General features: G+C 44.3%; 1 protein-coding gene across 1 annotated transcript in view; it reads left to right on the forward strand.

Annotated features, from left to right (window-relative positions):
* LOC120359106 overlaps positions 1 to 14945 on the forward strand; it is a 52961-nt gene extending 38016 nt beyond the window's left edge. Inside the window, exons 2-3 of the mRNA XM_039455435.1 lie at positions 3194 to 3662; positions 13881 to 14945. Of these exons, the coding sequence (XP_039311369.1) occupies positions 3194 to 3662; positions 13881 to 14052 (641 nt within the window). The 3' untranslated portion in view covers positions 14053 to 14945. The remainder of the gene's footprint in view (positions 1 to 3193; positions 3663 to 13880) is intronic.
* The last annotated feature ends 1774 nt before the right edge of the window (positions 14946 to 16719 follow it).

A 16719-nucleotide genomic window follows, 5' to 3' on the forward strand; every position in this document is an offset into this window, starting at 1 on the left:
GTAAGTCGCTTCGGTATCTCTATCTCCCCGGCTTCCTCGGCTCCCTCCTCTCGGACACGTCGTCGTTTCACAATGGATTTTCGTGCAGTCCAATCTCCTCGAGATCGTTTCACGATAAGGTCGATAGTAACGCGGATTTTAACGCCGTTCCAGATAGCGACGCTTCCATCTCGATGCTCCGTGATGGAATCGTAAGGAAGAATTGAGAAAAATACAAGTGTCGATTGAAAAAAAAAGAAAAAAAAACCAAGACGCATAATAATCATTTTTCAAATGTCACAAAGAAATTTTATTATACCAAAAAATTGAGTAAATAGATGTTAATAGCAAGTTAATAAAAATAAAGAGGTTTCGTAAAAATATTTATTTTCAAGTTTAACTAGTTATCGTTGTAATAATTTTTTTCATTCTCTCTAAAAAAGTAGAATCTGAAATTTTTAATTTTTTTGGAATAATTATATGCAAGAATAAAAACTCAATATACACCGAGAAAAAAGTTGTAGAGTAAATTTTTCAACTTGATTGTATTTTTTCAGTTCAAATATTTACGTATTTAAATATATGTATAAGTATATAAATCCTTAACCTGAAGTTCAAGTATTTTATGTATTTAAGTCAAATACAGAAATAGTTGAACTGAAACAATTTAAACAAGTTGAAAAATTTAGTTCGTAATAAACTTCTTTTACAGTGAGTATTCATTATTTTAAGATAACACGTGCAAGCTCCACATTATTTTTTATAAAATTTACAATATAGAGAACATAAATACAATATATTAAATAGAATATTTCATTGGCCGAACTAATGCGCACTAAATGCAAAAATGCGGCCCAAACTCCAATAAATGACGTATCAGTGCCGCCCAGAAAAAAACGCTAAAATATAATAGTTGGACTTTTCTATTTCCTCAAAGGAGAAGACACACTTTTTTTGATCTGGCAATTTACATATATTGTAGAAATTATATTAAATTGATTCTCTTTGGATTACGTTGATCTCTAAAATATGGCATTGTCGCAACGCAGCGAACATTCAGGAAGCGTCTTCATCTCCAATTGCGTGTCTCGTCAATGCGGTTGCGATTAAGCTCAATGTCTTCAGGATCCTCTTATGGCTCGTGCCATACCGCGTTATTATCCAATGCATTCGTAATGGGCACGCTCTCGCTCTTTGCTCTCGCCAGCCAGGTCTCTAATGAATGGCTCGGCGAGAGCACGAGACATTCATGAGACGCATAGAAACGCATAAGACCTCTCTAGTCATCCCTTCCAGCCTTCTTTCTATCGCTCTATCTCCGTCTACTTCACTCTCTAGCGTGCTAGACGCTCATTATACGCGAGCTGCGAGAAACAGTTCTTTCGTTGCGATAAATTTGTCTCACCCTGAACCATTAGAGACGCCTAGAGGTGACCGTTTAATCTTCGTCATGTTCACCTTCGTAAAAAGAGCATATAGAAATAGAACGGAAATGTCAGCTGCATTTAACTTTCATTTCGATTGGTAGATTAATCATTGCAAGATATTCTAATTAATGAGTTCCAATTAATAGTTATTCGTTTTACTTAAAACTGTGTTGGCTCTCAGAAGACCGCGGCGGCTCAGAAGACCTGAGAAATTGCGTAGAAATTTCGTGACACGAGCAGGTCGTTGAAGAGAACGAGGATAACAGAGACTTTACGAAATTGCACGGCTAGAACGACGTGACATCGGTCTGCTAGGTAATTTTCTCGGATATCTACGGCGATCTGGTTCTGTCGATGATGTAACGACAGTTCGAAATGTCGTCGGCCTTCCAGGCATTCGTTCCCTCCAGTCTAACTCCTGCGGAATCCGAAGATCGGAGTCTTTCCCTTCGCTCCTGCGTCCCTGGCACGTTTCCTCATTAACGTTTCGTAAGTTCGGACTGTGCCGTGTCCTCTTCTTCGCGTTTCGCATATCTCAAATCACCCCAATGCAGATGGCCACTGGCGAATCAGTTCTTTATCTGTTCATTTTCGTTAAGAATTCCTATAAGTTATCGCAACGATTCCATCTTCAATATCGTATATCTATAAATCTCGAATAAAAAAAATCTCGCTGTTCAAAATTAATGTAAATTTCAGACAACCGTTATTCGTCTCCATTGGCTCGGATTCGGCTGTTCGACACACGTGTTCCTTCTAAAATTCCAGTACAGGACGTAGTATCCTGTAATACAGATGCAAAAATCGCGACTGCGCAGTCGTGTTAACCGTGGCGTTCGATCTGCACCGTGTAGATATTCGGTGCATCTTTGACATTGAACGTGGCAAGACGCTTCATGAAGATTGGACTGACGCGACGCGATTGTTTTGCGACGGAATCTAGCGTGACCGAGTGGACGCTCGTTAAGGTCTCTCTCTCCGTGAACACCGATGACGTCGTTCGATGAACGTTGCGACACGTAACGGCCGCTATACAGCTTGCACCGCGCGGTAGACATCCTTGACTGCCCGTTTACACCGTGACAAAACTTGCGTCGTTTAAAACTTGCTACGTGTATCCGTTCGTACCGCGGCAGCCGTTTTTATTGCTTATCGCTAGCTTTTATGGCGCGGCCAGAAAACCACCGCTTCGCGAAATCACGTCATTTTGTCTGCGCGAGATGCCCGGTCTTGAGGTTGTAATTCTCCTCGGGGATGGTGTCAGATGAGTATCTCTCAAATAAATATCGTCTACCTAGCACAGTCAACGCTGTATACTTTTTCATTCATACCTCGCACCTATGCGATTTTAAAATTCATTAATTCCGGTTTAACTGAAATCGTATAATCGATTAACACGAGTGATTTGTGCGAGTGATTCTCCTTCTCGTTTGCAATTCTCTACGTGAGACGTGGGCAGAGAAAGAAAATTAATTAATCTCAGATTAGACTGCTAATTTATGTCGTTGCAATTGTCCCTGAACACGACGATAGCGAGAGCTTCTTGAAGTCCGACATGCGCGCACCGATGACGTAGTCGGATGGAAGTTGCGACACGAAGCGGGCAGGCTCACGCGGATGGCGGTCATCCTTGAGTGCTCGTGGCTCATTCCAACCACGGTAAAACGGTCTCCATACGAGAGCGCCGCACACGCCCGACGCGCAGCGCGACATGACTCGCTTGTGACTTTATTGCACCGCCGCGCCGCGACCGGATCGTCCGACTGCCAATGGCGCCGTCGAATAAGTCATTTGTTCGAGTTGCGATAAAAGAAACATAATCGCGGCTGTTTTCTTGCCTCACGTTTCAGGAGCGCTAATAGAGCCGCCATACGCCACCGTTCTTTCGCGCTCGCGACGGCAAAATTTCTCACGGATCCGTGTCCCCGAGTTCGTTCGTTCGAGTCTTATTCGATCCCTGGCAGTCTTGGAGCGCCATTTGAATTTGGAGCGGAAATGGAGCTCGCGAAAATGGAGCTCAGACGGCTCAGTCGTGCTCCAGAGAGCTATTTTAATTCCTTCCTATGATTGGGATTCTTCACGGGTCTCCGGAGGTCACCCCATTCGGATTCACGTTCTTCGGCGATCGTCAGAACGAGCTAAACTTTTCGACCAGCGGGAGCGTAAAATTAGTGGAATCTTACCGGAGGCTGTAAATCTCACACGAAAGCCGATCTTGTTGACCCTGATTGGACCAATGACAGAGACGGAGGAACGGTGAGACTCTCTATCTCTGCTTGCTCAATTCTCTAGGAGTGTGTAACGATCGGTAGAAATTATTAGTCAGTTCTAGTTTTCAAAACTTGGATCGCGTGATGTTATCTCGGAAGAGACGATCGTTTAGAATTATCGAGCTACGAGATAAATCTCTTTTTGAAGCAAAAAAAAAAAAATTACGAATAATGGAGAACGATCGGTTGAAACATGCAGGTCAATTAAGATGCTCGTATTAGCGTAATATACGATGCCATGATATTTTTTAATGAGAGACGTAATTAGTAATCACAGTTTTTCCTTCCGTTTTCGTAATGATAAGCAGTTAAATAAGCAGTTATCATATTTAATTTGATAATTATTAAATTTATAATCACTTAATGAATTATTAAGTCCGTACGCGGACACGAGATACTCCAGGGTTACGTTTACCTTCGTGTCACAGAGATCTTCCGATTGAGTCTACTTAGGTGCTGTGCCTAGCGCGCGAGATCCTCAATTTACTATTCAAACATCGATTCTCGCCGCCTCGGAAATCGCAGACACTCGCTTCGGTGTAAACAAGAGAATAACGACGAGATGAGTCAGACTGTGGAAGATTCTTCGAAGCAAAGGGTGTCTGTCAGGCAACTGTGGTCCTGACCATGGTTATAACGCGCGGGATCACGCGTCTTTCTCTTCGCGCGAACGCAATTCGAGCTTATCGACGTAGAAAACAACACCACGCCGGAAGCGATGACACGTCGCGTGACCAAAACCCCGTATCTCCCTCGGGAGATTTCAATAAATTGTTTAGCGCGAAATAGATCAAATTGTGGCCCGTTTCTCAGCGAACTAAGAAGAAGAAAAAAGAAACGAGTAGTTTTGCTCTCTCTCACTCTCTTTTTATGCCCTTCTCTCCTTCTCCCGTTCGTCGTCGATTAGAACCAACATCGCGAACACGCCGAGGTCTCGCGGTGACAAAGTGAGCGTTGGGTGCGCCGCAATCCGTAAAACGCACACGCACTCACCGGTTACCGGTCCACCTGTGTTCCACAGCAAGTAATTCACGTATCAGCGCACACACACGCCGTCGACGACGACGATCTAACCGTTCACTTCGGTACGTTTCATTTCTTCTCGCATCTCGTATCTCGGTAGCCACGTAGCTTCTGCGGGCAATCTCTGCGCGGCACGCATAAATGTCGACAAGATCGCATCAACAAAAGCCGCTGAATATGACTTCGGGCGATTCAGTATTAGAGCTCGAGCACTAGGTCAGAATTAAAAAAAATTTTCGTTTCTTTTTATTTAGAATTCTAAAAATAAAAAGCAAATTAAAAAAAAATACATATTATTTTAATTTTTTTATCTTATACTATTATTTCATTATTGTCTTTATTATTTTTATATTTTTTCTATAAAATAAAATTATTTTATTTTATAAAAATTAATTAAACTTCCAGAGGCAGAAAAAAGTGAGTTTTTCCACTTTTAAATCTGTGAGGTAATCTTTTCATAAATTCTTTTTTTAAAGCAACCGTTATGATGAATACGATAGGAACGAATGTGCTCACTTTCATATTATGTCAACGATTTGGCCTTGGCATACGCAGGAAAAGGTTGAGAAACATTGCTGCGCGCGACGAACATGCGTGCAGCAACATTTAATATCTGTACAGCCGTGTCTATGTTGTTAGTATTATTATAGCGATATCTATCTGCGGATTTCAAGGTTCGAGTATTTAAATATAACTGATATTTCTAAAGAAATAGCATTTAATATCAATTAGCGGGCAACAGTGCGTTTCAGCGCGGTAAATGCCAACAATTTGATTGAATTATGAGCAGAAAGCATTACGAAACGTTATCACGTCAGTAGCAATTGACATGATCCGTATCTGTCGGTAAAAGGAACAGCGCGAGATTCAGTAGCGACTTAAAATTTTCTAAATCTATCAATAATTGTAATTTTATTTAAATTTATAAAGAAATATCGTGAGAAATTTTTCATCGCGATAATCTTTCAGCAATTTTATCTTCTTGTCGAACGACGTTTATTTACGAGTCGCGGAAAGTAGTCATCGGCGAGATATGCAGATCGTATGGTAATCGTGTCGTAAGACAGGCGCACGTGTGTGTCGCGTTGTACCTTGAGGAGAAGAAGAGACGGTGGAAAAAAATCGAAAAGATTCGACAACGTATTATAGATTTTTATTTTATGTCCACGCTCTCTGACGCAGGAACTACCTCCTCCACACATGCAACCAAGAAGGTCGCGAATACAATTGTCCGATAAAAAAAGGTTCATGTTCATAAATTTCGATCGGCCTTAACTCGTGTTCCCCGTGATCGTCGGCATAACCGAGACATAAATCGTCGCGCCTTGCGCGTCACAACGCGACCGAACTGTTCGACTTAAAGGACGAAGGTACGTACGCGTGTCTTACGTATATGTGTGTGTGTGGTCGTAGCCGAAGCGAAAGCCGACGTCAAAGGAATCTATGGCTGTACACTAAATCGTTGAATCTAAGCCGTCCCATACGACTTAATTTCTTTCATACTTTGCGTCTCCTTCGATTATACGTGGCATAACAGCAAGATTATCTCACGTTACCAACGTAATGAATATTTGCCCGTAATCGAATGTAAGAACATTACGGCGCTGACGCAGAATTATTCCATGTCTCTTTCTCCGCGCGTACACCATGAGCTAACGATTAGGTGCTTACTTACTGGCGAACGCGCGCACGCCGGTAACAAGCGATAAGTTAGAGCGTAATAACTCGAAAGGACGAGCGTGGTACAGAACCGATCGTTTGAGCGTGTCATCGCCTCCTTTACGAGTCTACGGGTGTCGCTACTTAATAATATTTAGTGGGCCATTATTACGCGGTCGGAGCCCGCGCGTTATGCGGCGAAACACGGTACATCTCAGGCGCAAGTCCTACGTTACGTCGCGATATGTTAACGCGTCGTCAAACTGGTTTATTTACGTACGTCGGCGATCTTCAGAAACAGAGAGAAAGGAAGGAGGAGGCATTTCACGCGAAACGGGAAGGACAGGCGCAGAAGGGCCGGGCAAGACCGTATACCGGACTTTCCGGTATATCTAGACGCAATTTGCAAGCTGCGACAGATATCGTATGAGTGACGTACTCGTCGCTCCAGACTCCCAGACTTTTCGCGATGATCTTAAATTAAACCGCCGTATCCTCTGGTGATAGAGGCGATTTCGTGCCGGTTCGTTCCGGCGAAGGTCAGGTGTCAATGGACACGAAACAGTTTGCGACCTCGCTTCCACGAACCGTACGCGTAAGATGTAAGGTCGTTTTGCGACACGCGGACGTAACGCCTCGCGAGCGGTAGGCCGCAGGCACTCCCAGTTTTTCGCACGCAAGATATTAGATTGCGAGGAAAACGATGGTGGATCGCGATTTCCAGGGACCTGAATTTCGCGGGTCAGCTGCGATTTCCGCTCGGACGGCGCGGGCGCCTCATGCTTTCTTCCTTTTCAGGTCAGGCAACGCACACACACCGGGCGCAGATCCCCCTCGTTCGCAGCCTAAATCACGGGCTTGCCTATTTGTTTCCTCGTGCAATTAGCGCTGTTGTACTCGCGAAAATAATAAGCGCTTCCGCGAGCGCAGGATCGTCCACGTTCTACTTACAGCCTCCCGCAGTGGCTGCTTACAAGCGAGCCGAGAAGGAGAGATCCACCCAGGGCGGTCGAGATCGTCGATCGAGCCGACAGTATCATTTCTCAGCGAGCGTGACAACATCTTGCGTGCGGCTCTTATTTCGAAAACGCGAGCGATCCTCTGCCGTACTTGGCGTCTAATCGCGTGGTTGGCAATCGGCGGCGGCGGCGGCGGCGGCGGCGGCAGCGGCGACGGCCACGGCCGCTGGCCAGAGCGGCTTAATCGGCAGATTAATTATTTATGAGGCGTGTTTCATTCATTCATTAAAGTTCCCCAGGGCCTCTGCGAGAGATCATTATGACGTGATAATGTCTTAATTAACGGCGTTTAATGAATCCCTATCGCGGGATCACCTCGCTTTATAATGTGAGCGCGCGACCGCGCGGTCGGCCTCTAAACGGCGAATTAACCCGCGGTTAATAAACGAACCACCGGGCAAAAGAAGCGCGTGCTCCCGGAATACACGCCGCGAGACGTTACGTTAGCGATCGTGCGATCTGTGCCTGTGCTCGCCGTGGTCGACAATTTTTGCCAGCCCGGCATGTCGGGGATGGCGCCAATTAACCCGCATACGGGGGACATTTGACGTCCGATAATCGCGAGAATTCTCGCGACCTTAAGTAAATCCGATAAGATAGGCCTGGTATGTGGTTAGGGCAGTCGCGCTAGCTGACTCCTAATTAATTTGAGAAAGCCCGACGCTCGCGAATCCCCCGCGTGATAAATTGTTTCTCGATAGCGACGAGCTGCTGGAGGACTAGTTCCGGATGCGCTTTCGATATGAAGAATATGTCTCTTTGTATTTTATCGCATATTAGACGTGTATGATGTATTTGCTATAGCTTTAATTATTTTGTAATATAAACGACATAATCATTGCTATATATCTCCAGTTACAGATATTCCTCTATATTGACGAAAAATTAACTAGTAGATTATAACGAGGCCGATTAAACATTGGTTAACCAGTAATTTGGATTAGTTATTAATTTTACAATACTAAGTATTATAGTGAGCATCATATTAGTAAGACCAAAAAAAGTATTGTTTTACAGTTTTTATTTCCATCAAATAGATGGCTATAATCATTTTTAGTAATAAAATAATTATTTTGCATAAATGTTTTATTTATATAAACATAAATGTTATTCGACTTACAATCAATTCAATTTACGACCAAACTCTCGAAACGTAACCTCATCGCAAGTAAAGATATACCTGTATTCGGAATTCTTATATAAGTTTCTTATTACAAGTTTCTCGTATTTTATTATCACATTATCACAATAACATATCGAATTTTGTTTTTATTACGCATCTATACTTTCAAACGATTATTTTTACCATATATCGTAAATATACCGAAGCGTGGCAGAAATGCGTTATGCAAAACCAGTCGTACCCGTTTCTCTGGGATAGTATCGTCGTCGTTGTCGTTGTCGAGCACCTCGTGACTACCCGACGACTACCCGAGTTTCTTCGTACGTAACTCGTATTAATTATTTTGACGCGCCAAGCCCATGTTTGTAGTTACTTCGCGGGCTGCTCCCAGCGATAATTAATAGCGCCAGACGCGAATGAAATCATCGTAATGCGCCGTGACTGATTGCGTTAGGGTTACCGTGTATCAAGCCTTCTCAGCTGAAGGTACCACGACCAGAGGAATGCAAGATTAATATTGCTTGCTCACGATTCTCGTGGCGCTATGAAACCCTGTACTTACATCTATAATATGCCGAGCGCACCAATTATGTCGATAGAAAGCAACGTCCAGGTTAAACTGACCATCAAGAAACTGACATCTACTTTACGAGACACTTCGTCCAAATTTATCGCAAAAACTACATTAAAATTTCGATGATGACGTACATAGAAAATAAAATATAATACATACTTTTTTAAATCGTAAAATTAGATAAAATGTTGAAATCATAAGAAAATTAGATTAATCTATGAATTATGTACTGTTATATATTTAAATTTCCGTAAAATTAATTAAATGTAATTTCTAATGATAATGAATAGCAGTAATAGCACAACTTTATTATTTTTCTAAAGTGAATCCAAATCGCATCTACATCGATGATTGAAATTTCTATTCCATCTCAATATTGTGAATCTATCAGTCAATTATAACGCGTAGTTATTACGATGCTCCGCAGCACGTATAAAAAAAGTGTCGGGACATTAATTTTAGTTCGATACACGGACTAAGTAGTGGATCAGATTTTACAGAAGGGGTACAAGGCTATTCTCCGCACGAGCCAGGGACCGTGCTCTCTCTCTCTCTCTCTTTCTCTCTCTCGTCCTCTTTCTTTCTCTCTCTTTACCGCCGATAATTCTATTATGTACGGTTTAATGTACAATTAACCGATCACTTAAAGGCTGACATTGCGCCGAGTCACGATGTCTTATTAAGCCTCTACCGAGCACCGGTCGGCCGCGAGCACGGTGGCAGGCGGTCTCTGAGAGCATCAGAAGCGGTCTTAAATCGGGCCAGGCTATTTAGCCTCGGCATGGGCTGGCCGCCGCCGATTTAATGATCGCTACTGCACCGATTTGCTATTTCGCGCATAAACGTATCCGTAAGCCGCGAGAATTATCGCGACCCGTTGATTTACCGTAATGGGAAAGGAGGAATCGGTACGTCATTCCCTCCACGCGTAACACTGAGAATCTTGTATTTATGGCGAGTATGGTAATTATACGCGCATCGCAAGATGTTCGGGCGTTAAGTACAAATCGCGATAAGACCGATGAATTCTCCGCGGTACCACCGCGTCGTTTTGTTCCTGCATGTTAGCCGCTCACAAAGTAGCCACTGATACGAATAAAAAAAAGGAAGAAATAAAAAAAAATGAAGATAAATAAATCCCGCAGCTGCGCATCGCACGGAGATGACGCACGCCCGAGGCGCTCGTTCCGTTGAGCAATTATCTTGTAATTATTGTAAACGATAAAGAGAGAAAAACACACGACTCACATTCTAGAGCTTTTCAACTCTCTCTCGCTTTGGTGTTCTCATCTTCCGGGGCTAAAAAATTATTGCAATTACTATTTGCCCACGCATAGCCAATGGAAATTTATGTACGTCACAACTATTAAAAATAAATAAAAATAAATTTCAACACACAAATATCAATTTAGTGTACGAAAGCGACATGGCTACATACTATCGATACATCGCTAATTAAAACAATTGTCATGTTTCTCACGAATTTATTTCACGCACTGGCAGCCAAAAAGTAATCTAATGATTTCAGGACTGCCTGTTAATATAAACGTATTGTTTCCGCGACAGAAATTTGGTACCGCCCCGATCTCCCGCGAAGTTGGAGTCGACTCGCGGCAATCGGCTAATTTAAGAGTCCATAAAGTTAACCAGTCCTTTAGTCCCTTGTCTGAGGATCCGATTCCTCTTTCCCTGTAGCAGCGACGGCGGCAAAACCCCACCTGAGACACATCGTGTACCATCGTCCCTAACGGACCCACACCGATGATATTTCAGTGTTAATTGCACCCAGTATCTACCGCTCTCGAGTCCGGGGCTGACTTCTAATCTCGGGTTCATTAAGGACTCCTACCCGGGACCAACCGAACTATTTTCAGATCGGGACACACGTATGTGGTAGCTCGAAACCTGTGAGAGGAACGAACAGGAGGGAAGAAGGAACAGGACGATGAAGAGGAAGAAGAGGAGAAGGAGGAGGAGGAGAAAGGATCGAAGGTTGGTACATAGAGCGAGCGAAAACACGGGATGCACTTCGCGTATATGTGTGTGTGTGTGTGTGTGTGTGTATGTGTGTGTACGCGCGCGGACCTGTATAGGTGTATATACGTATAAGTGTATATACATGAGCATAAGTTGTGTGTAGAACGGATTCAGTGCAAGAGGAAGAACGAAGAGTACGATGAGGACGATGGGTGAATACAGGGGGGGAAGAAAGGCAGCGAGAGACACAGAGACGAAGGGAGAGAGACGGAGAGCGAGAAAGAGACGTGGCGAAGCAACGGCCATCCCCGATTTCCATTTTAATTGAACTCAACGCAACATCATACTTAATGCCAGAAACGCGTCAGAAACTCCAATTAAACGGCGACGCCATTTCACTTTATCTCCCTGCACATTCGTCCTGATTGCCGGACCGATCGTCGCCGAGGTAGCCATCGATTACTCCTCCCCCGAAATTTCTCCAAGAAATGCCCCGCATGTGCAAACGATTCGCCGCCGCAAGATTTATCATATATCTTCCGTTGCGTGATCGCGTGTCGTCGTCGATGACAATCGCGCGCGACATACCGAGGGCAAATTTTGTCTCTCACGTGCTTAACGCCAAACGAGTTAACACAAGTTACGGATGTCCATCGATAGGATTATTTGCTCCAGAGATTTATAACTGGCAACGGATATAAATATTCACATCGACGTAGTCCTCCTCAGAGACGAGCTTTCTTATAAATTCATTCAATTCAGCGTCAACAATTTATCGCTGCTATGATATACGGAGATGGAAATGCAAATGTTATTGCACTAGAAGGAAAATTTATTTAATACTAATCAGAAAATTTATAATCTTTTTTTTTAAAAGAAATTTCCTGAATTACAATGAGAATATTTAAAAGATTTTTAATTGAAAATTGTTTAATAAAAAATTGGTAAAAAAATTTATTTAACTTTAAACGATGTATGAGAGCGATCTTATGAAAAATATTTTACTTTTAACAATACGAGAGATCAAAATATCCGCTTTCGTTTGATACCCTCCGCTGTGTTTCTTACGCGCCCGGTGAGCTTCTTGCTCGAGAAGTGACGAACAAGCAGAATCGCCGCGCGCCGGTTGGAACAAAGATGTGTGCGTACATGTGTGTGTATGGCAGATCGCGCTTTTCCCAACTAACTACCGGATGCTGGAAACGCTCGTAGCGGCGAGACGCGTTGACAACATCCAGGATGACGTTTTTCTGAACGCGACTGTCGACGAGACGGTATGAATAAGGAAGCAGCGCGCGGCGACGACAACGACGAAGAAGACGAAGTCGTCGGCAGTCGCGAGCGGCGGCAATGGTGGCAGAAATGCCGAGGCCGGCCCGCGGACCGGCTTGATTTATTGACGGGAAAATCTAGTCGCAGAGTCGTCGGAGTCGTCGCAGTCGTCGTCGTCGCCGTTGAGTCGCGGTCGGTTCGGCTTACCTCACCGCCTCCTGCGCGCCTGCGGCCAGTGTCCTTCGGCCGGAGCCATTGAAACGTGAGAGAGAAAGAGACACGTGGAAAGAAAGAAACAGACGGAATGAACACGAGTACCTCTTTCGTGTTTGCCAGGAATCCTTGAGAAAGATTTCGCCGATGCGTTGCCGAAACATCGAGGAATACGCCTAACTCGGTCGATTGGTCACAAGCAAGACAGAAACGGATTTTGTCGCAGCAAATATATGTGAGAACTTTCGTGCTAATGCGATTTTCATTGCTTTACGGAAAGATATAACAATTTTGGATATACAACGGTCTATAAATTCAAAAAATAAAAATTTTAAATGTACAGTAAGTATACTTATAGCGTATTTGTATCACTGGAATACATTATATATACATATAATTCCAGATTAAACGTCTAATTTTGTGGGTTAATGACACATGATCGACATATTCCTATCTCTCGCTGAATACAAGCCTATGCCTGAAAGTGTAAAGTAGCCGCACGTGTCGTTGTCGAGACGATTCTATTAGACTTTAATTGCTTTAAGATACAGATTTATGTTCATGAGGCAGGTTTTTCAAGAATTTTGCATGCGATTTCGACACGCCGTTATATGTTGTGTTACGACGCCAATTGCCGTCGACGATGCATATGAAAGAAGTCCGCGTGAACTCGACTGAAATTTAATAGGCACTTTCGTGTCGACGTCGAACCGTGTCATCCACATGTTCTCAAGAACCATGTGGATAACCTTTGATTAGCATTACCAAATCAGACGTGGTTCTAGTATTCACAAAAAAGATGTCTTCTAAAAAAAAATATATATATATATAAAAAATGCGAATAAGTCAAAGGTAAAAATCGAAGGCTGTCGGTGTTGAATATAATGAGATAAAAGATGATCGAATCTGCGAAAAAAAAATACTGCCATAAACTTCGTACGAGTGTGCGATTTCGCATCGCCACACCTTCCGTTTATGGAAATGTCGAAGTTTATTATGCGACAGGATTGAGATTGCCAGTTAACTTTTACGATATTAAATTAGCTTGCATCTTGCCAATTGCCGCTACCGATATCTAAAGCGTTCTTTTAGAAATGTTTTTTCCTTGAAATATCGGTCGATCGTTCAATAACATCGCAGCGTGCTCCTAAGCGGATATATATATTATTAATATATGTGTCGCATATATTACGTCACGCTCCTTTTTCTCTTTTTCTCTAATTTCGTTGAAGTCTATCTCTAACCTCAGACCTGTTTGGATTTGTTTATCATGAGAAAAAGAAGAGGGAGAGAGGACGGAAGGAGAGAGGGGAAAGACAGACTCTGAGTAAGTTTGTGTTCCAGAGATTCCAATCGGGCATACCACATCGTAGATTCACTCCCGGGTCGAAGGCTGTTTCGTCGAGCCGTCTGTCAATCGAGGGGAGGAAAAAGCAACGAGGAGTGTGCCGAACACGTAGGTGTAACAATTTTGACGAGTCTCATTAAGCAACCGCATTACCGTGTAAGAATTTAGAAGGGGATAATCGCGTTATAGGACAAAGATTCACCGTCATGCCTCAGCAAATATTAAATCAAGTTAATTAATCGTAAATCAATTAAAAAATAAAGCTGGTATTTGACAACTTGATTAAGAAGATTGACTATCATTACTAAAGCAAAAAACAGATCCAGATTAAGTGAGGAATTAAAAAAAAAAACGTAATATTCTGTCTAATAGATAATCGTACATTTCCAGCTGGAGATGGTTAAGGAGCAAGAAGCTCTCTCGGATTTTAATCACTTCATCTTCCATTGAATTGTCGTCTTTCTCTCTCTCTCTCTCTCTCTCTCTCTTCAGATTTATTCGCCATTTATTCGCCGATCCACTAACGCTTTTCGAGCTGTGGCGGAGCGTGTTTAACGCGCTTATTGCGACGGCATCACGGCGAGCGCATCACGGTGCGGCCGATTAGGCGAAAACACCGCCGCGGGCTACCGGTCTTGGTGCGTCGCAGGGCCGGCCCCGTTCGCCTCCACGTCGTCCTTCGTCGGCCATCGATATCTCCGTAGCGAAGCGACGCGGCTGTTCGAGGTGGCTGCGAAGGCGCGCGTATGAGGCCCGAAATCGACTCCATTCGGCCCTCTCGTCTCGCGCGGCTAAGGGCGAAGGCATTGAAATGCAGAGAGCGTTGGTGCTACCGTGCGATGGTCCCGATACCGCCTAATGGACCGTCCCCGCCCCCTTTTCCCTTCGCCTTCGTCGTCGTCGATTCTTCTTCTCCGCCCTCCAGCACCTTTCACACTCTCTCTTTCTTCCTCTTCGTCTCGCTGCCAGTATCCTACCCGCCACTCTCAACCTCCTCTTCCTCCTCCTCCTCCTCTTCCCACCTTCTTGATTTCTCCCCTCGCTCTTCTCTCTCTCCTCTCTATGCTCCCTTTTCTTCTCGTCCATATCCTTCGTACCACCGGAACTTCCACGAAGTGCAGAAGAAGCAGAGCATCAGCGAATCCTTCTGTCGCTTCGCGTGCTAAGCGTCTCAACGATAACAACCTACCTTTCGATCTGACCCCATGACATTTCCATCATGGACGGTAGATCGAGACTTTCCTTACTTTCAAGAATATTATAAGATAAAAATAGCTTTTTCCCACTAACAGGATTTAAAGATCCTTTCTCTATAATAAGTCTTCTTCCCAGGATATGCAAGCTAAAAAGTTGTGGAGAGGCAAGGCCTAACCTGTATATATCTGATGTATCTTAGAAAAACTCGAGAGAGATAATAGGAAGTCGTCAGAATTTCATTGATCGTCGATGGTGTGTCTCCAGGTGTTCGTTGAAACCGCGGTATCCGCGACTCGCGACGGTCGTAGGCAGCGCGGCTCCGTTATTGCTCGCACAAAAACAAAAACCTATCGCGACTGGATAATCCAACCGCGAGTCGGCGGCACGGCGGTACAGCGGCGACGTAGCGGGAAATAAGCGAGATGAGGAACACGCGTGTGCGGTGCGAGATGGCTGGAGCCGAGAAAGAAGAGATGCCTCTCGTCTACGCATCGTGCGTTTTATGCTCTCGCATCCGCGCGCCACGAGAGACGTCGGGCCCGCAACACACGGTAGCACACGGCTATAACTGCGTCGCGGCATCATTTATATTTACGAGACACCGCGAAGCCGTGCCCAGGCCGCATTGTTACTGCCCAAGGGCCTTACAGCCGCCGTCTGGACCTTATAGGGCCGCCGCGATATCTCGCTCCCACTTTCCTCTCCTCTCCTCTCCTCTCGGATGAACCAGACGAGTTCGCGGGACCGGCCCTGAACGCCGCCGATCGGACGAAGGCGAGATGCTGGGGGACTGGGGCCCCCGTGTATCGATCCCGATTGATCGGATTTAGTGTGCGCGAACGTGCTCTTTCGTGGACGTCGACCCTCAAGAAACTCACGTAATTGGGTCGAGATACTCGGCAGGTAAAAGAAAACGAGGAATCCAATGTACAGCCAAATGGATAAACGCGTGACGATACAAAATAATCTAAATATAGAAACGGATAAAAATATTGCACGTATCGATAGCACGAACTCATAAGAAATCGCGTTAATAACCATTACACAACTTAAAGTATAAGAGATTACAAGTTTGGCAGTCGTCGCTCACTTAAACTTTACAAACTATGAAAGAGCGGCGAAATCGTTTTGCGTGCGTTTTCTGTGTTCTTCAATTTCGCGGCAAGGTATTCGCGTCGAGTGCACAACAATAGTCCCTTTGTGATGGCTTTTAAAAAAACGGTGTCCGTCGGGCCATTCTGAATAAAGCTCTCGGAGAGGGCGCGATCGAAGGAGGGAAGCAAGATTTACCGCGGCGCAACGGTTTGCGCCAATCAGACACGACGCGGCGCATCGCCGGCGCAGATATTTCACAGTTATGGCCAGATAAACCACGACCTTAGCGCCGGATGTACCGCCGTTTGGGGAATAGAGCGCATCAATGATGCAATGTTCGGCATCGCGCGCGGCATCGAACGCGCGTTTGTCTTCCTTACTGGGAGTTTATAGTCGCGCCTATCACGTATACAACTCCGCTTATATATTATCTTTCTCACATATACGCCCACTGTATTCCGTAAATTTCCATGAAATTCGAGAAATCTTACGGACGTCGTGTAATTTATCATTGATTAGTATAAAACAATAAATGATAGAACG

This window comes from Solenopsis invicta, chromosome 12 (genome assembly GCF_016802725.1).
Source record: "Solenopsis invicta isolate M01_SB chromosome 12, UNIL_Sinv_3.0, whole genome shotgun sequence".
Classification (NCBI taxonomy): domain Eukaryota; kingdom Metazoa; phylum Arthropoda; class Insecta; order Hymenoptera; family Formicidae; genus Solenopsis; species Solenopsis invicta.